Source organism: Lepidothrix coronata, unplaced genomic scaffold (genome assembly GCF_001604755.1).
Source record: "Lepidothrix coronata isolate B3197 unplaced genomic scaffold, Lepidothrix_coronata-1.0 Scaffold212, whole genome shotgun sequence".
Taxonomy (NCBI): domain Eukaryota; kingdom Metazoa; phylum Chordata; class Aves; order Passeriformes; family Pipridae; genus Lepidothrix; species Lepidothrix coronata.
Genome location: NW_016690392.1, coordinates 262,288 through 282,629, shown reverse-complemented (window position 1 = coordinate 282,629; position 20,342 = coordinate 262,288). Strand labels below are relative to the sequence as shown.

General features: G+C 52.3%; 1 protein-coding gene across 1 annotated transcript; it reads left to right on the top strand.

The window, feature by feature from the left end:
• The first annotated feature begins 1,381 nt into the window (after positions 1 to 1,381).
• Positions 1,382 to 16,354, top strand: EEF1A2 (eukaryotic translation elongation factor 1 alpha 2). The gene is made up of 8 exons (XM_017833183.1): positions 1,382 to 1,715; positions 3,263 to 3,485; positions 7,572 to 7,751; positions 8,794 to 9,090; positions 13,353 to 13,503; positions 14,732 to 14,988; positions 15,076 to 15,310; positions 16,003 to 16,354. Exons 2-8 carry the CDS (start codon positions 3,342 to 3,344, stop codon positions 16,128 to 16,130), a joined length of 1,392 nt encoding a protein of 463 aa, XP_017688672.1. The 5' UTR covers positions 1,382 to 1,715; positions 3,263 to 3,341; the 3' UTR covers positions 16,131 to 16,354.
• Positions 16,355 to 20,342: the final 3,988 nt, after the last annotated feature.

The window sequence follows — 20,342 nt, the reverse complement described above, 5'->3', positions numbered from 1 at the left end:
TTTATATAACTCTCCCTCCCACACATTATCACACTTGCTGTCCATCTCCAGCACGTCCAGACCTGTAATAACACTGCTACCCCTATCCCAAAACAAGGCTGGGGCAATCCCTTTAAATGCTCTTAGATCCTTCTCCTTGGAAGTTTCTTTTTATTTTTTCTGGCATTCAGTGCATATTATGTTGTGCAAGGAATGCTAAATAGAAGTAAAAGATAGCTTTACTATCATATTTCTAAGATAATACCAATAAGCTATGTTATTTTTTAAAGCCTCCCTTTAAGCATTAATGAGAGGTCAGGAACATTTTAATCTACATGATGTGTAAGTTTTTAACCCTCAGTCTAGGAAGGTAAGAGTACCTTCCTAAGGGTAGCTGATTTAGAGGGTACCCCTCTCCTCCCAGCACCTGTGGGAGCACAGCCCTTCTGCACCACTGGCCCCACCAGGGGCAGAGCAAAGGATGTGGTATTTGGTGGCCCTGGGCCCCACTCCAATCCTGGCCCTTCACCCCAAGCTGCCATAAGGGGTCCAAGCCTCACTAGACCAGCACTTCCATAATTTCCTGTTTTTCAAGAAGCTCTTCTTTTTATCTCCCTCCACCCCTTGTCTTCCTCCCATCCCTCTATCTCTCCATCTCCCCATCTCTTCATCTCCCTCTCATTTCTTTATCTTCTTTCTCTCCTATCTCTCCGTCTTTTATCATCCCACCTTACTCCCATCCCTCTATATTCCATCCTGCTCTTTCCCTCGGATTTCAGTCTTCCATTCCTCCATCTTGCCATCCCTCCATCTTCCACCCCTCCATCTCTCTCCCACCTCTCCATTTCCCCCATTCCTCCATTTTCCCATCCTTCCACCTTCCTCTCATCCCTCTGTCGTCTATTCTGCTGTTTCCCTCCACATACCCTCCAGCTGCTATTTTCCATCCTTGTCCTTTCATCTCCATCCTTCCATTTCTCCCCACCTCTCCATTTCTCCCATTCCTCAATCTTCCTCCCATCCTTCTGTCTCAAATCTCTCCATCTCCCTTTCATGCCTTCATCTTTTATCTTTCCTATTTCTCTATCTTTATCCTTCCACCTTCCTCCCAACCCTCTATCTTCCATCTTGCTGCCTCCCTGACTTCAGTTTTCCAACCCTGCATCTTCCCATCCCTTCATCCTCCTCCCACCCCTCTGTCTTCCATCCTGCTGTCTCCCTTCAACCCTTGCTTCCATCCTGCTGTCTCCCTCTGACTCCAGTCTTTCATCCTTACATCTTCCCATCCCTCCACCTTCCACCCCTCCATCTCTCCCCCACCTCTCCCATATCTCCATTTTTTCCCATACCTCCATTTTTTCCCATACCTCCATTTTTTCCCATCCCTCCATTTTTTCCCATACCTCCATTTTTTCCCATCCCTCCATCTTCCTCCCATCCCTTTATCTCCCATCCTTCCACCTCCTCCCCATCCTTCCACCTTCCCTCCCCAGCCCCGTCCCCCGTCTCTCCTGCCTCTCCCTCCTCCTCTTCCTCCTCCTCCTCGTCCATCTCCTCCTCCCCGCGTCCCCCCCCGCGCCTCCTCCTCCTCCTCCTCCCCCGCCCGGTACCGCATTGCCGTAGTGCGGGGGGGCCGCTGCATTGCGCTGCCGCCGTCGATAGGTGGGCCCCTCCCGCGGAGATAAAGCCGGCGGAGCCCAAGCCGGCAGCCTCTGGCCGCCCCGACCGCCGCCCCGGTAAGAGCTGCGGGACCGCGGCGGGATGGGGGGGACAGGCGGGCTATGGGGAGGGAGGGGGGGATCAATGCCCCCCCTCGGGTGTGTAGGTGCTGCCGGCCCCTGGAGTGGGGGGTACCCTCGGGGAGGCAGAGGATGGGGCTGGACCGTTCCTTCATCCCGCAGGTGCTTCTTCCCGCAGGTGGGAAATAACCCGCAACCCACGGTGCTTCAGGGCATGAAATTCCTTCTAAATGTCGTGCATGAGGAGAAAAAAATGATAATCCCCTCTTCCCCCTCCCTGCCCCCCCCAATCCTCATTCCCCTCCTGCCCCCCCCCGCCCCCCTTCGCCTTTAAGATCATAAAACCCTGGAATGATTTGGGTTGGAAGCGACCTTAAAGATCATGTCGTTCCAACCCCCTGCCACGGGCAGGGATGCCTTTAGCAACCTGGGAAAAAAAAGGGGGGGGGGAAATAAATAAAATCCCCAATTCCCAAAGCGACCCCGCATTTCCCCCCTACCCCGGGTGCCGGGGATGGGCAGAAGGGAGAGGGTCCCGCACCCAGGGCTGGGCGCTCCGGGACTGGGCATCGCAGCGGAGACGCAAAATGGCCAGATCCGGGCTGGCTGGGTTCAAGGGCAGGAGGGACGGGGCAGCCGGGGCTCCTGCTGCCCAGGGAGGCTTCTCGCTGGGAATATTATCACTTGCATGACTGAATCGCTATTAGAGCAGCAAACTCCTCCTGACCTCCTTTACTTCTATGGGCAGATTCGTGAAATTGGATTTTATTAGACGTCAGATTAAAGCTCCTAATTGTGCCGGGTTTGTGTGCAGCTGCAGAGCCATGGCAACGCCGGGAGATGCCAAGACAGCTCCCCGGATATACCCATTTGAGTTTTTAGCCTCCTCCCTCTGTTTCATCCAGTTTCATGGCAGCAAAATATAATAAACCCCCCCACTGCAGGCTCAGAGGAGCCCTCGGCAGACCGGCTATTCGCAGCCCTGCTTGGGGGAGCAGCCGAGGGCTATTTTTGTCCACCCCCATTCTGCAGCCACCATGTTGTCACCCGAACTGTGCCCAGCTCGGGAGTGGCGAGGGCAGCCTGGGAGGACGGGCACCCTCGGCTCCTCCCAGGGCACCCACAACATGGAGGAGATGCCCTCGGGTTTGGAAAGAGCGAGAAAGGCAGCAAGGAGAGCAGCCCTGAGCCGGGGGAAGGTTTTCCAGGGAGGAAGGGCACCTTCGAAGCACCGATGACGTAGCCCTGGGAACTGGGGGTCTCCACGAGGAGGGCAAGATGCCGAAGAACATGGCATCTTGCTGAGACTTGGAGGCTGTACATGGCAGCCAGAAATAGCCCGGCTGGCCTCCTCCGGGGGCGGGCTGGCTCCCACCCAGCATGGGCAGAGCTGCCAGACGAGGCCGGGCACCCCCGGCCGGGCTGGGCCGCGTGGTCCAGCGGGAAGGTGGGGCGAGGGGAGGAGAGCCATCCCCGACGGGCTGGGAGAGGGGGCTGGCACGGGGGCTCCTTTGACGTGCCTGCCTGTTCCCCCCCTCCCGCAGCCTCCCCAAAAAGGCAGCTGCGTTCCCACATCCCCCCCCAGCGCCGCCCGCCCCGGCCAGCCCCGCGTAGCCCACCAGCATGGGGAAGGAGAAGACGCATATCAACATCGTCGTCATCGGGCATGTGGACTCTGGGAAATCCACCACCACCGGGCACCTCATCTACAAATGCGGGGGCATCGACAAACGGACCATTGAGAAATTCGAGAAGGAGGCTGCCGAGGTGAGGAGCCCGTCCCCCAGCGTGCCCCCACCCCTCAGTGCCACCCGTGGGGTTGCTCCACGCTGATCCCCACAAGCGTCCCACAGGCAATATTCCCCTTTTGCTGGCGCTGCCCTTCTCTTACCTTCTATTTCTCCCTTTGTTCCCGTCTATTTTTTACCCTCCGCACCCCTGGGTCTTCCCGACTTCTCTGGCCTTGGGAAAATAGGCCATTTGGGCGCTCGCCACCCTCTTTTCCGGAGCTGGGGGACTCCCTGCTGCTGGTTGTTAATGAGGGCAGGGGTATGGTGAGGTCTGCAGGATGGGTTAGGGAACCAGTGGTAAGCGCCAGGATTCTGGAAAAGCCGCAAGCCATGGTGTTTCAGGGCATGAAATTCCTTCTAAATATTGTGCATGAGGGTGACAACCTGATAAATCCTCACTGCCTAGCTCAGGGCTCCCCGAATTTCACTCTGAAACACCAGCTTCCAGTGCCTGCTGGAGAGATGATGCAGCATCAGCTGGACCACTCGTTTGGTCCAGTTAAAAAAGCCATTTTCCTCAAGCAGGTGGTGTGATGTGTAGTGTGATTGCTAGCCTTTAATACAGAGAAGCTGGCTGGAAATTTGAGCCTTTAAGTTAAATTCTGTTGTTTCACTCTTATAATGGTGGCATTTATAACAATTTAATAGTACGTGCATTTAGCAGGCTGTGACACAGCAAAGCACCACCCAGTACCTGTAATGTGGCAAAGCCTGAGATTAAAGAGAAAGAAATAGTCTTGAGAAGAAAAGTGTGAATTGGAAGCCCTGAGAAATTAATGATGGTAAATTCTAGAGAGGTGGGTGAGCCAGGAACAGCCTGGCTGTGTTAAGGATGGGGCAGCTCCTGTCACTCAGAAGATGGCTTGTCGTCATCGCTCCGGGAATCTTTAATGCAGATATCCCTCCTTTTTCTCCTCCCCCCCCCTTTTTTTTTTTTCTGGTCAAGATCATTTTTCATTTAAAAAAAAAGAGATTTACACTCTGAGCTGCCACTCTTGATTTGACATTTTGCTGTCTGTCTTAACCCTTTTAATTTGCCGATGGTATCCGAGCTAAACCCCCCATTTTCCTGCCTCGCTTTCAGCCTTTTTTTTCCATCCTTTAAATGAACACCTTCTTCTTCATACTAAATAATCCTTTCCCCCTGCTTTAAAACAATTGCTGATATCCCTCCATATTTCCCCCCTCCTTTATCTACAGTTCAGATAAGGCATGATAAGGTCATCATAGGTGTGATTGCAGCAATTTTAATTGAACAGACACTTTCACTGACTTGCCAGAATACCCGGGGACCGGAGGCTGCTATTAATAGCCTATTGACTGAGCTTACAGACTCCATTTTCTGATGCAGGGCTGGGGAAGGGTTTTCTTCCATTAGGTGGCATTCACAGGAAATGGAGGCCTGCATGCACCCAAAAAACCAACAAAAAATCCCCAGGGTCTGCTTTTTTTTTTTTTTTTTAAGGAGGGGGGCAGGGTTTTTTCTTTTTTTTTTTTTTTTCTTTTGACTCAAGGGCAGAGGTAACAGTATCTCTGAAAGAAGAGTTGTTCTATTTAAAAAAAATAATAAATAATTGGCATTTGTGGTCTCCGAACAGAAAGTTGTCCCTTCGCTGGGGTTTGTTTGGGGAAAATCAGGCTGTTTTTGGCACTGAACAGGGAAGGTATTGTGCAAAGCTAGATAATACCCTGGGTTTTTCAACACCGGCTCTGGGTAACTGAATATACCCCATGAAAGGAGGAAACTGTTTGCTAAATAAAGGATCTCATTTGTCTTCACGTTACGTGTGATGCTGAACTCTGGGGGGGTTTCATGCATGGTGACCAGCTGTTTGTGTGTGGACGTGGCTGATGGCAATAAGGGCTGATTCCCACTCAGCTCCCACAGGAGAGCAGGGGGTCTACTCTGTGCCTCAGTTTGCCCATCCAGAAGTGAGGGAATAGCCTGCTGATGGGGGAAAGGCTGTGGGATGTGCTGATTGAGCTTCTGCCTGAGAACAGCCCATTGTGGATGCATTGCACAAATGCACCATTCCTTGCTGTGTCTCCGTTTCCAGCATGTTGTAATGACTCCTCCCTGTTCCCCTGGCAAGAGGGGAGTTTGATGTGCATGCTGGAAAGGGTTAACCTTGGCCCATCCCTGGAACTGTTCAAGGCAAGGTTGGATGGGGCTTGGAGCAATCTGGTCTGGTGGAAGGTATCCCTGCCCATTGCAGGGGGGTTGGAATGAGATGATCTTCGAGGTCTTTTCCAACCCAAACCATTTTGTGATTCTATAAACCTCAAAGCTCCTGCTCTACTCTCTTGCTAAATTCCATGTCAGGGGGATGCTCAGGAGCAGAGATTTGATTCTGGATTTTTCCATCCCAGTGAGAGCTCGCAGCTTCCCCGTGGAGATGGGGCAGCACACTCTTGACCTGGTGTCCCCTCTGAGGAGGGGAAGGCTTGCCCCTGGCTTTAGGATTTTGCCTGTAATCCTCCAGAGCAAGCTGCAAAGTCATCGTGGCACTCAGCTGTTATGAAACAGGCTGTCACCATTAATTCCTTGTGCTGGCTAGGAGTGGGGCTGGAGTGTGGGAGCTGGGGCAGACCAGCCCCTGGGCATGGTGTGGGCAGGGCAGGTTCGGATGTGATGCTGCATTAGCTTTCTTGGCCAGGCTCAGCACTGAAGTGTTTGGTACCTGCCTTTGGGAAGCACTTCCCTCTGTTCCATGATTTATAACTGGCCTGAAGAAACCCCAGTTGCAGGGAACAGTGGGATGGATGGATGGATGGATGGATGGGAGCAGGGTATCACAGCTCTGACCTTGCATAGCAGTGGGAGCCCATTAAATCATGCACAAATGGCCTAAATTCCATTCTCTGTCTTAAAAAAAATTCATATCTGAGGCCAAGAGCCGATGATTGATGCTCATTAACCCTTTGCTTTGGCCAGGCTCCCCAGACTGCACCAGCACACAGCGTGGTTGGCAAGGGGTGGGCTCATCCTGCCCCATCTTCACCTTGGCAGGATCCCAGCTCAGACTGGGAGCACCACCTCCACGCTGGAGGGAGATCTGGCTCTCCCTGATGTCATGACGTCAAAGGACACAACCCAAAGGGGAAGGCAGCTCAGAAGTGCCACTGTGATTTACCAGGGAATGTGCTTTATCACAGGGCAGAGAGATTTACTGTAGCTAATCTCCCCCAGCGTGATTTTATGCATTACAATGTTGGCTGAGATTTTGGCCATTTGGCAACAACAGTTGGTCTGGCTGCAGCTCACAGCAGCTTTTCCTGTGAATTTGCACACTCTGTGGCAAAAATCAATCATGTTTCTATTCTGCTCATAGCAACCATCTCTCATTTCATTTTCTTTTAACCCATTCCACTCCTACACCTCCGTCACTCACACGGCAATGCCCTTTTCCACCAACCAGCTGCCTCACAGGTTTGATTCATAGGTTAAAATCGTAGAATCAGAGAACCATTTAGGTGGGAAAAGCCCTCTAAGATCATCAACTCCAACCATTCACCCAGCACTGCCAAGCCCACCATGAGACCATGCCTCTAAACGTGCATCACTGTGAAACCATGGGAAATAGAACAAGATCTCATAAACAGACCTTTTCCAATAACTGCATTAAGATTAGGAAATGGGATAAGTATATAAACATCCTCTCAGTGATATTTAGTGTGACAAGAAGCAGCTTTCCACATTGCTGTGCAGTTCACCATGATTTCCCAGCAGCAGTGCAGGACCGTGGTGTTGCACGGAGAAAACCCCATGGGATGCTGGCTCCAGGTCCTGCCCAACCAGCCCCACTCACAAATTCACTTCATGGCTCTTCTTCCAGCCTTTTCTACACCCTGTTGAGGAACACGTTGAGCACGATATCTCATTTCTCCTGTATTTATTAGTGACTAGATCATGGCTGTCACTGAATTTAGGGAATTTTGCCTTCAACGTTTGCCATGTGACCCTCTGCCTGTGTGAGGCTGGGAGGTGTCCTGGAGGGTGGGTGGCCATCACCAGTGCTGTGGGCTTGGATTTCTCACTGGTTCTTGTCTCTGTGTTGGCCAGATGGGGAAGGGGTCCTTCAAATACGCCTGGGTGCTGGACAAGCTGAAGGCTGAGCGTGAGCGTGGCATCACCATTGACATCTCCCTGTGGAAGTTCGAGACCACCAAGTACTACATCACCATCATTGACGCACCTGGGCACAGGGACTTCATCAAGAACATGATCACTGGGACCTCCCAGGTGAGAAATGGGAGCCAGGGAGTGGAGGGCTGCTGAAGGTGGGAGGCTGAGACTTACTGACAAGCCCAGGGTCACATAGGTGCTGTTTTAGTCCTTTAGGAGGTGGGTGCTAGAGAGACAAGACATAGAGGAGCATTGAGCAGGGTCTACCCATGAAGATGGGTGACACCAGGGCACCCAGCATGCCATAGTTTGGAAATTCCCTGGGCATCTGGGAGGAAGGGTGTTTTGGGGAACAAAGAGGTGGTTTCTCCACCTACATGAGAAGGTGGGGATGAATATGGGCCTCTCTGGGAGCTGGGATGCCGTGAGCTACATGCCTTTGTGTGAGGATATCTCCACATCCTCAGCCAAATGAGGTATACAAGAAACTTTCAACAATCCATTATGTTTTGTTGGATAAAGGAGACTCCACGGATCTTTTTTCCTTTTTTTTCCTTGAAACAGCTGTCTTTGTCCCATAAGCCACATCATATTGCCAGACTCAATGGTCTGCCCTTCCAGGGTAGAGTGGTTTCCCCTTATTACACTGCTGGACATTCCTGCATCTCCCTGTGGTTGATGGGTGCTGGATGAACGCCACTACATGCCCAGTGAGATTCCCATGGTGATGCCAGATGGGCTGGGCATGGATTTCTGTCAAACCCAGGCAGCTTCTGCTGTGGGCTCTGGGTACAGAAGTAATCTGGGGAACATGGTTTCCATGTCTGAAGTCTCACTCATCACCCAGGGAGGTTATTTGCAAGACTTCAGTAGGTTTTTAAGTGAGACTCTGTCTGTGGATAATCAAGATGAGGTCCTGGTCGGAGTCGTGCAACCTCAAGGGATCCATCCTGGTTTCCCACCCATGTTGCAGAAACATATGGATTTGGCAAGTCTGAAACAACATGGTTGGGTCAGTTCTGAGGTGGATCAGCAGGGTTATGGGTAGCAGCTGGCAGAGAGCCTGTCCCAGCCACGAGTAGCACTCATCTGGGACTCACTCAAAGCCCTCAGGGGTGTCACCAGGGACAGCAGCACTTCATTAGCTCTCCCCTCCCAGGCTGACTGTGCTGTCCTGATCGTCGCTGCCGGTGTGGGTGAGTTCGAAGCCGGCATCTCCAAGAACGGGCAGACCCGTGAGCACGCCCTGCTGGCTTACACCCTGGGGGTGAAGCAGCTCATCGTGGGCATCAACAAGATGGATTCCACAGAGCCCCCGTACAGCGAGAAACGCTACGATGAGATCGTCAAGGAGGTCAGCGCCTACATCAAGAAGATCGGCTACAACCCGGCCACGGTTCCCTTCGTGCCCATCTCGGGCTGGCATGGAGACAACATGCTGGAGCCCTCTCCCAATGTAAGTGTGTGTTGTGTTAGACTTCTCCCCCCACCCTGATGATCCTGACCCAGGCTGGACATGACCTCTGTGCTCTGAAAACATTTCAGGCACCTGCTGGGCACAACAGCCTGTGCTGGCAGCAGAGATGATGTGCCATGTGGCTCTGATTGACCCCTGGCAGGATGAATGGGTGCACTATTTGTGGGCACTCTGCGCGCTGTACCCTGGCCAGACAGCCCAGGAGCTAGACATGAGCATCTTCAGGAGATGATCTGTCTTGCTTTACTTCTGGGCTGGGATTTGAAGTTTTCACATCATCAGTCTCATGGTGACGTTGGAGCCTTCCCCTGCAATTGTCACTCTCAGCAGGAGCATTGTGTGTGTTTTTAGGGCATTGTTTTCTGAGGGAAATAACATGAGCTGGTCTCAGGTTTGGAATGGTTCCCACTGTGCAGCCTGGCTCCCTCGTGCTGGGTATCAGGTCCCTTTTCCCATCGATCCTGTGTGCCACTGGAGTGGCCTCATCTCCTGTTCCAGTGCTGGGATCTCACTTCTTAAGGTGACATTTTCTTGAGGAGGTACCAGATTTCCCATGCCCAAACCATAATTCCCTAGAGCATCCATCTGGAGCTGGTCCTTGTCCAGCTGATTTTTACAACACCTCTCCCTCTGTAATGGGGATGGTGGGGAGACAAAGGCAGGGTGCTCTGGGTAGGCCTGTACCATCATTTCATGTGACAGAAAGAAGAGCTTAAGAGGGACAGAGGCTTCTTGGCAGACAGGCTGCTGATAACAGTTGTTACTCTGACACTGTTTTATTGGAGAAAAAGCTACCTCAGCTTTAGTCTACTAAAGAAAAGATGGGCTGGAAAGTTCTGGCCGGAGGAAAGTCCTTGCTCTTCTGATGACGTGTCTGTGACCTTGAACAAGTTGCTCAGATGAGAAACCCGAGTGATCTCTTGTGAAACCAATGGGAAATTTGATGCTTTAAGGGGGCTTAAAGACATCACCTGTGGATTGCTGGGCAGGGCTTTGTGACGAGGGAGGCAATGCAAGAGTACAGCAGCAACTGAGGGAGTCAGGGATCGCAAGCCTGAGCTAGAGGAGTGTGGCAATGCAAACTCACACCATCGTGAAATGCAGCTCCTGCCTTGCACAGGAAAGGCAGCTCTCTTGGGCTGGCTTGGAAGGAAGGAATTGTTGGGGTGCTTGGGAGATTCCTATTCCCTGCAGATCAGAGCTGGGATAAAGGTCAGCCAAGGCCGTGCCAAACCCAGCCCCGTGGTTCCTGGGTGTCTCAAATCAGGCAAATCCCAAATGTCATCAGCTGCTGGGCTGGGAAGATGATCCTGAACAAATATCCTATTAATAGGCTGTAGAGGGGAGGCACAGAGCAGGAGGGGCTCAGTGGCCCCTTTCCTTTGGAGGGGTCTCAGGGCAGGTTCTCAGTGTGATGTGCTGCCCAGAGAAAGCAGGGGCTTAAATAACTGTCCCTGTTGTCATAAGGAGGCAGCTGGCTCCTGGGTGGGTTCCCAGGAGCTGCCTGAGCTATGGAATTGGGAAGAAAGCCTGGCCTGGTCTGGAACAGCATGAAATTTGCTGGAGAGGGTGCAGGGACAGACTCATCTTCCCCATATTGCAACACCTCTAGGCAAGCTTGAGCAGGAAACTGGTGTAGATATCTCTCTTCTCCTTCCTCACCCGAAAAAAGCTCTGATCCTTTTCACTCACAATTTCTGGACAGGTTTCACTGAAGCACAAGGCAGTCAAGTGACTTGTCTGTCAGGGGACTTATCAGAAAGTGGGGATTGGAGCCATGACGTCCCTGCAGCTCCTGTCACCTCTGAGCAAGGGGGGGTGTGGTGGTACATCAGGCTGGAGCCAGCTCTGTGTGGGAGATCCAGCCCACATCCCTGTTGCACAGAATCCCAAGGCCAACTGCAAAAAAAATGACAGCTGGGCCGTACTTCCATCAAAGTTTGACATTTAAGAGCTTTTTGGCAAACGGGGTTTTCTGTGAAGCAGCTTTCTCTTGCTGCAGCTGGCAGAATGGGGCCATTCTGTGTGGTTTGGGAGACTCAACCCATGGGATGCTGCAACACAAACGCACCCATCTGTGGTGCAAGGGAGTGAGATGGCCTGGCTCTGCATCCTCAGCACTGGGGTGTGTGGGTGGGGGTGTTGGGATGCTCATGGGCTGGGGAAAATCAGAGAAAGAGGACTGCTCTGTAAAATAGACTTAGGGTGCAAAAGAGCTGGAGCTCAGCAGTTATTGTGGGGGGCTGGGAGCTGAAGCTTGCCTGCCTTGCAGGGTTTGGCCATATCCTGCTTTTGCCATAGGAGTGGTGGAGTAGGAATTGCTGCTCGGGAAGCAGATTTGGGGAATACATAAGAGAGGTTTTATCATAAGAGAGGTTTTATTTGGTTGGCCACAGAAGGCAGCACAAACCAGGGTTTGCAGTTTCTTCTCACCTTGGAGCCACACTGAGGTTTCACAGAAGAGCTTTGCTCCCAGCAGGTGTCTAAGCGCGCCTTTATCTGATTTTTGGGATGTCAGAACTTCCCTGGATAGATGGACGGCTCTGACAGCCGGGTGTCACAGGCAAAGGTTGCCATTTTCCCATGTCCCCAGGCTGTGAGGGGCAGAGGGATGGGAGCTGCAGGCATATGGTGACTGTCACCCTCGAGAGCAGAGCCCGCGGGCAGGCGGCCGCCGGGGCAGCTGCTGGCACAAGTCCCTGCCCCGCATTTGGGCCATGCAGCAGCAGGCTGGGGGAAGGTCTGAGTCATCCTGTGCATCACATGAGGCTCCCTCACTGGCTGGATGGAGTTATCATTTTGCCAAGCTGTTGCCTGGCACTGGGACTGGCTGCATGGCAAGAGCTGCAGTGCCCTGGGGAGAACCCACTGCAGAAGTGTCCTCAGGCTCCTGCCACTGTCACCAAGGAAGACAAGTGGTGTCGGGCATGACCCCCTGAAAGGGGCTGATCTGAACACCTTGGGTGCAGGCTGAGTTCCCTGGCTGCACCCAGCTCTTTTCCTCACTTCTTCCAAAAAGTAGTACAGATTGCAGAATAGGTAACCAGCCTCGGCATAGCCTTGTCCTCCAGGGATGGTGTGAAACTAGGGGCACTTTAGGGGTCCCGTTTCACCCCAGCCCTATTCCTGTTGCACAGTGCCACTGGTGTTGGTGCCTAAGGGAGAAGCCGTGTCCACAAGGTTTATGATGGATTTGGGACACATGGGAAGCATTTGACCTCAGAATGGGAAAATACTGTCTAACCCTCTCTGTCTGCAGGGAATGGCCTTGCAGACTTTGATCTCTGCTTGGTGTATTAGGGTTGCATCAGAATCAAGACTGAATTTTTCTTGCTGGAAAGCTCCAGGTGTTGCTACAGCTTCCAGATGTGCAGTGTCACACCAAGAAAGCACTGCAGTTTCCTGCATCAAACCACAGCTCCTGCCAAGCACATTTCCATTCATCTCTGCTTCTTTTCTGGCCAGTTTTAGCTTCAAGGGTTCAATTTAGGATTGGAGCAGGGAGCACCTGTGAAAAAGAATTCTGTTCCTCAGCAGCCCCAGTGTAAGGCTGAGTTTCCAGCATCCTCCCAAGCCAGGGTTTAAAATCCAGACCCCAGAGGGGTGATAGCAGGAACAAGTGGGGAGAAGCATCTGTGGAGCTTGCCTTGAAAAAACTTGGATCCCAGAACTGAAGGCTGGGTGCTTTGTAGGTGGGACTTGGCTGCAGAGCCTGTGGTCCCTGTGCTGAAGGCAGCATTGCTGAAGGGCAGGACCCAGGTAGCTGGTACAGTGCCTGTGGATTGGTACTGGAAGTGGGAGCTGTGAGTTTGCTGGTTTTAACCACTTCCCTTCTTTTTCTTCTGTTAATGGATGCCTTATTCATTTCTAGAAGAGAGGGGCAGATTGAGCAAAGGGGGGCAGATAAGCCTGCAGGGATGGTGGAGTAGAAGGTGTTCCCAAGCTCCCAAGTGAAGGCAGGACAGTGCTGGACTGACTCCGTGGAGGTTGCCCTGGTGGGACATCTCTCTGGGTTCACCTCTGGATGCTGAGGACAGGCACACTCAGTGCATGTTGGAAGTGTTCAAGGATAGGTTGAACAAGGCTTGGAGCAACCTGGTCCAGTGGAAGGTGTCCCTGCCCATGGCAGAGGGGTCGAATGAGATGGTCTTCAAGGTCCCTTCCAAGCCAAACTATTCTGTGATTCTGTGATTTTGTGATTCTGTGATTCTATAACTCTGTTATTGCCCCTCTCTTTCCAGATGCCTTGGTTCAAAGGCTGGAAGGTGGAGCGCAAAGAAGGCAACGCCAGTGGGGTGTCCCTCTTGGAGGCCCTGGACACCATCCTGCCCCCGACCCGCCCCACAGACAAACCCCTGCGCCTGCCCCTCCAGGATGTCTACAAGATTGGAGGTGAGAAGAAGCCTTGCCAGTGTCCCTCTTCCCTCTACTTTAACCGAAGTCTTCATTCCATGGAAATTTGGGAATGACATTTCCGGGTGTTGGGAAACTGGAGGGACTAGACTCTTCAAACTAGAGATGATACTGGGGAGAAGGGTGATAGCTCCAGGGCAAAGACCCCATTTGAGCCCAGGCTGTCTGGGGTGGAGGTGGACATGCCCAAAGGTTCTCAGGAGCAGCAGGTTTGTGAGCTCTCCCAGGGAACATGTGATGCCAAAATGGCTGCAAGTCTGTGTGCCCCAGAGGTCATGGCTGGCCTGGTGAGTTGGAGGCAGCAAAAAACATTCTGTGACCCAGATGAGGGACAAGACCAGCAGGGAGGGCCACTGAAGCTGATGCCTCGACCTGCCTGTGCTTCCCAAATGCTGGTGTCCATCATCAGCACCTCCGCCTGCCGAGCTGGACCACAGCACAGCCATGTAGGGAGCGCGTGTCCCCTTCCCTCTGGAGAGGTGATGGGGACACTTTTCTGAGCTATAAATACCCCATGAGCTCTCTGACCTGCTGGCAGCAGTGGGCATTCCTGCTGACTCCCCAGCTGCTGGATTCGGCAGGCACAGCCTTTTCCAGCCCTTTTCCACATTTTTCCAAGGGCGCATGCACTGCAGAAGCCAGGCATGGATTGAACATGGGATTTAGCAGGGTTTTTAACGTAGTCTTTTGTTTGTGATGGAGATGAAAGGTGGTGAGCAGGTCTATGACCTCCCCTAGCTCAGCTGTGTCAAAGAGATCTGGTTTTACCATGAGGCAGATCCTTGGGAAGCAGGGACACTACGAGAAGAGGGGAGGTGAGGCAGCAGGGTGGATGTGGAAGAGCAGATGTCTCCAGTTAACCTTGCCAACCTCTTCTCAAGATTGTTCCTCTAAACAATCCTTCACCTCCCTCCAAAGGTGAATTTTACCACAGTCCCCTGATAACACGGGGTATAAAAGATCCCCTTCATTTAGCAAGCCACCCTGACAGCTGGTGGTGTGGCCACCAGGGATGTGGACAGTGTTGTTGCACACATGCTGTGATGACCCAGCCCTCGATGCAGGAGATGCCACAGCCACTCCAACGGAAGAGCTTTCAGGGCACACGGATTGCTCAGAAGTATCTTGCTTTTGCTGAATCCAGGCTGCGGCCCAGGGATCTACCAAGCAGATTACATTTCGTTGTGCTCTGTCCTTGTGTCCGCAGGGATTGGCACAGTCCCCGTGGGCCGAGTGGAGACTGGAATCCTGCGGCCTGGCATGGTGGTCACCTTTGCGCCTGTGAACATCACCACTGAGGTGAAGTCCGTGGAGATGCACCACGAGGCCCTGAGCGAGGCTCTGCCTGGGGACAACGTTGGCTTCAACGTGAAGAACGTCTCGGTCAAGGACATCCGCCGCGGGAACGTCTGCGGGGACAGCAAGTCGGACCCACCGCAGGAGGCAGCGCAGTTCACATCTCAGGTGAGCGGAGATGCTGCTGCCACCACGCACGGTTTGTCACCGTCCCCCAGCCCCCAGCTTTGCCCTGACACTGCTCTGTCCCACCAGGTGATCATCCTGAACCACCCTGGCCAGATCAGTGCTGGCTACTCGCCCGTCATCGACTGCCACACCGCACACATCGCCTGCAAGTTCGCTGAGCTGAAGGAGAAGATCGACCGGCGCTCCGGCAAGAAGCTGGAGGACAACCCCAAGTCCCTGAAATCGGGTGACGCAGCCATCGTGGAGATGATCCCTGGCAAGCCGATGTGTGTGGAGAGCTTCTCCCAGTACCCACCCCTTGGTAAGGGAATGGCTCTTTGGAGGTCTCTTGTGGAGGAGCATGAAGGCTCTGTGGGTGTGGACCTCACACTAGAGGTGCTGAGCCTCTCCCAGTATCCCCCACTGGTCAGACCGGGGAGGGAGCTGAGGATATTTTGTTGCTCCTCCATATGCTGGTGGGCTGGGATAGACTCTCTGCTAAGCTGTGTTTCCAAAAGCAGGTCTGGGCTTTCCCTCTGGGAGCAACAAGACCTTTCCTTCACAGTTACCAACCTGATAGTTTGTGAACACAGAGGCATTTTTCACTTTCCTCATCTCTGCCCTAAAAGAAGTGGTCAGGAGAAGAAAGAGGGAACTTTGCATAGCAGAGGCCACCTTTTAATTCAGGGAACTGCTGTGCTTAGATCCTAGAATGGTCTGGGTAGGAAAGGACCTTAAAGAGCATCTCATGCCATGGACAGGGACACCTTCCACTAGAGCAGGCTGATGTTGCACATCTGGAAGCTTGGGAGCTTGCAGAGGACAGGCGTGATCTAAATTTAATAAATACTAATTTAAACAGAGGGGAGTCTCAGGACCAGCTTGGTGGTCAGTGTGGGTTGATAGCTCAGGGCTGGTTCCCACGGGAACCTGCTCCAAGGAGATGCGTGTAGATCCCCCATCACCCTCCCAGAAGAGTGTTCCCCTCACGCCTCCCTGCTCTCCATCCCACAGGCCGCTTTGCTGTCCGTGACATGCGACAGACCGTGGCCGTGGGCGTCATCAAGAACGTGGAGAAGAAGAGCGGTGGGGCTGGCAAAGTCACCAAGTCTGCCCAGAAGGCCCAGAAGGCTGGCAAATGAATCGTGGGCTCCCAGTGCATCGCGCAGAAACCATCCCTGACACCAGGACGCTGCCACCGTCTCCCCCGGGCGCACGTGTGCACATCAGCTTGTAAGAGTTTATATGTCAACGACTGGATGCTCACCATTAAGGTCCAGTGGAAATTCTTTAAAAGGAAAAGCATGTTCCAGCGTTTGTGAGGCTTCATGTTAATTTTACCAATAAAACTGGTACAACATCCACAGTGGAAAAAAAAAAAAAACAACAAACAAAACCCAAACAAAAAAAACCACCACCCAAAAAAACCAAAACAAACCAACCAACCAACCCAAAAGGTGTGGAGCTGTGTGTGTGTGTGTGTCTGTCACTGGGAGGGGCTGGATTGGGTGTGGGTTGGGTGGTCCCACTTAGAGCAGATAGTGGGGATGGGCATAGGAGAGGATGGGATGGAAATTTGCAGGAAGCAGGAGAGTTGGGCACTCATTCAGGGTGTCACTCAGCACCCAGCCCTTCCCCAGCTCACACCCCTTAACTGATGCAGGTACCTGGGCTGATTCCCCCGGCCTAAAGCAGCAGCTGCTCTTACAGCAGTTTTAATACTCTCCTTAACCTGCTCAACCTCTGGTATCATCTGTCAGGGCCTTTATTATCATTTTTTTCATGCAAAATAAGTTTAAGTTAACTTCCTAGAGTTATGCCATTGAAAGAAAGGAAAATGGTATCCCCCAGCCCTCCTGGAAGGGTGAGCAGCATCGGTTTGATTTATTGTAATACCCCACCATTCTGGAAGGAGTGACAGAGGCTGCCTTGTCTCTTCACATGCTTCTTCATCTCTCACATGGTGAATCCCCCAGCCCTTTCCAAACAGCACAACGGGAACATTTCTCCCTGATTGAAGCCCAGACATGACTCAAAACTCCCAAGAAGCCCCAAAACTCATGGTCTTCACCCAGGATGGTGTCTTGTCTCCATTACAAACTTGCAGCCTGGGGCAAGGTGTGCACCTTTCCCAACTCCACCCAGTGCAGCTGTCCCAGTCCAAAGGGTTCTGGTTGCTGAGTGGTTAGGATTGATCAAAAACCAACAGCCAGGAGCTCTGAGGAGGGACAGAGTGGGAGCACCGAGTGCAAGGAGGAGCGGGAGGCAGCACAGCAGGGCAGGGAGATGGAGGGAGGTGCTGTGAGAGATGCTGCTTCCACCACAGCACCCCGGGGACATTTCCAAGGGACATTTCCTCCCTGAAGGCTCCATTAGCCATGTGCTGGGGTATCCTGAGGTTGTTTGTGCCCATGACACAGCTTTTAGGAGAAGCCACAGCGCCCCAGAGCAGGCTCCTTCCCAGGAGCTCTCTCTCTCACCACCCCCATCCACCAGCTTCACCTGTAGAAATCAATGTGATGCCCAGGGTCTTTGCAGTATTTGGGCTCTATGAAGTGCCATGTCCCTGGCATGCCACAAATTGGAAGGGGATCTGGGGATCCCTGCAGGCACAGCACAACCATGGGAGAAGGCTGTTTTCCCACTGATAGTTTAATCTCATCTTCCAGCTCCTCCTGCATTTCCCAGCTCCTAAGGCATGTTGTCCCCAGGCCAGCATGGCAGACTTGTGGCCCTTCCTGAGTATTTCCAAGGAGGAGAACATCTTCATGTGCATGTTTTTCCTTCATCCTTAAAAGCACTGGGAACAGGAACTCCTGTGGGAATATCACTCCCACGCTGTTCAGGAACCTCCAGCTCTCAGGTCCCCAGGGGAAGCCAGTCCCTGGCACAGCAGCAGGAGCGGGGACAACCTTGGGGTCAGGTGAGGGGCAGAGAAGAGCAGGCACAAAGTCTGCACCTCTATTGCTATTTTAGAAGCAAAAACAAGTCTGACAAAGCCACAGCTACGTTTCCATAGAAATATGCCAGGGGAGCTGTGAAAGATGCGCTGGTAGCGGCGCACAAGTGGTGTGGTAATTAACAGTGGGACTGCAGAACAGGAAAAATGTAAAACCCCGAGGATTTAACTCAGGCTTGCTCATGGCTCACAGCATGGCCGAATTTTCAGCCTGATTTCACTGTGAGTTGGCACCCCAGGTGATCTGCAGGAGCAGAAAGAAGAGACAGGGCCTGAAGTGAGATGTCAGCAGCAGCAGCATCCCCCATTTTGGGGCATTTGGGTCAGGATCTGTAGAGAGGCAGAATTAACAGAAATATTGTAATTTAAACCCACTTCAAAGCATGAGGCTCAAAAAAGAAAATTAAGTATGCTGAATTTCTGAGGATCTCAAATCAATATCAGATGAAGGCCTCCAGCCAAACCTTGGATTGAATCCATTGTGGATTTGTGTTTTGGGCTTGGATCAATGACCCAACACATGCAAATCACTGCTTGACACCACAGGGCTTGCAGGTGCCCTGGGGATGATGCTTAGTTTGGCATGACCCATTTTGGGGTTCTGCTAAGCTAATAAGCAGCCTGAAATCCCCTTGAACTGGGCTACAAGTTTGGCAAACCTTGTAGCGAGCTCAATTTGATTTGGGAACCATCAGCACTGTACCAGAGCAGGTGGGTGCGTGTGGCCCATGGCAGGTGATGTGTAGGGCTGTGCTGGTGAGATGGATTATAAGACTCTGACGACTCCTCCAATCCCTCCCTGCCATGGCAGGGGCGCTGGGACCCCACAGCCGAGAACTCGGCGGCATTTTTTCATAGCAACTTTTTTTTTTTTTTCTGGAGGCATTTCCCATCCCAGTCCTCCCTGCAGGCGTCGCGGTGGATCCTTCCCCTTCGTAGCAGCCTCAGCAACGCCATCGCGTGGAAGCAGGGACGAAATCCTTCTGGAACAGCTGCCAAGGAGGGGAAGTGCAGACCCACATCCCCGATCCTGGCAGGCAGCGCGTCTGTGGCGGAGCAAAGTGCTTATTGTCATTTCTTTGGGGACCAGTGCTTGCAAATGTGATTGTATTACCTGAAATTTAAAGCTGGTGGGGAGAAAATTACTAGAGGTTGTAGGAAAGTCAAAAAACATCAGACCCGATTTGAGTATTCAGCTGAGGATCAGCTCTTCAAGAGGTTGTTCAAGAAACCAATGGACTTGGAAGAAGAGGGAGGGAGAGAAAGGTGTGGAGGGACTGGATGTGAACCAGCATCCAGTTTCCAGAAAGGACATCCTGTGCACAGCATTGCACTGAGGCCTCGTTTGGGTTTCCTGATGGAGAAGGGAAGATTCCATGAATGGGAACATTCTCCAAGGGGTGAACAGACATTTCTGCACATTCCCAGCCTGGTGCTGGCTGTTCTTATGTCATCCACTAGAGAAGGAGGAAGGAGTCCCTTCTCCTTTTCCACCTCTACTCTCGTGTCTGGCTGTGTGCTGTTAATAATTTAAACTAAGTTTTCTTAATCCACTGGAGCTGATTGGCCAACTCAGCAGGCGTTTCGGGCTGCTTTAAAAAATTTATAAGGTTTTTGCAAGACTGCAAGTGAAATCCAGGCTGCAGATGCTGAGCTGGGTGAATTTGAACCGCCTGCTGCCCTTCTGCACTTAGGAGGCGAATTAAAGCATCAGCCACAACCCCTTGTCAGCTTGGGCACATCCCTGCAGAGACCTGGAAACGCTGGTGTGGAGCCTTTCGTGGCAGCTTGGACACTCAGAAAGGAGTTACAGAACTGCCTCTCCAGTTAAGGCAGCTCCTTTCCCATTGCTCCTTTTGTCTGTCACTGGATTTTGCTGAACCTTAACCCCACAAGGGCAGTGAGGTCCTGCCTGTCTCATGTTGACTCAGAACTCTAGCTGACATCTGGAGCATTTCAACAGCATTTGGAAACACATCCCACTATGGGACAAGACCAAGTAGAGACTTCCTGACCTTCCGTCCCATTCCTGCTCCCTCGGAAACCAATGTCACTGACTGCCAGGGAGGCCAAGGCATCCTTCAGCCTCCTGAACACCAGCATTCCCAGAAGACATCACCCAAGTGGGTCCTGCCATTGCCTGCTGGTGATGGAGGTGCTGAATCATCTGTGGTAGAGGTGGGAATGATGCACATTCAGCACGAAGTGACTACACAACCTCAGAAAGTGGTTTGAGATCCACATTTTCAGGTGCATCTGCAGCTGGAAAAGCACAAAGCAGCAGCTCTGGCCAGGACAATGCACCATTCCCCATCCATCTCTTGGCCTGTGCCTTCACTCTCACACAGAGATATTGCTGACTGGAAGGAGAAACCAGAGCTGTAGCACAGCCTGG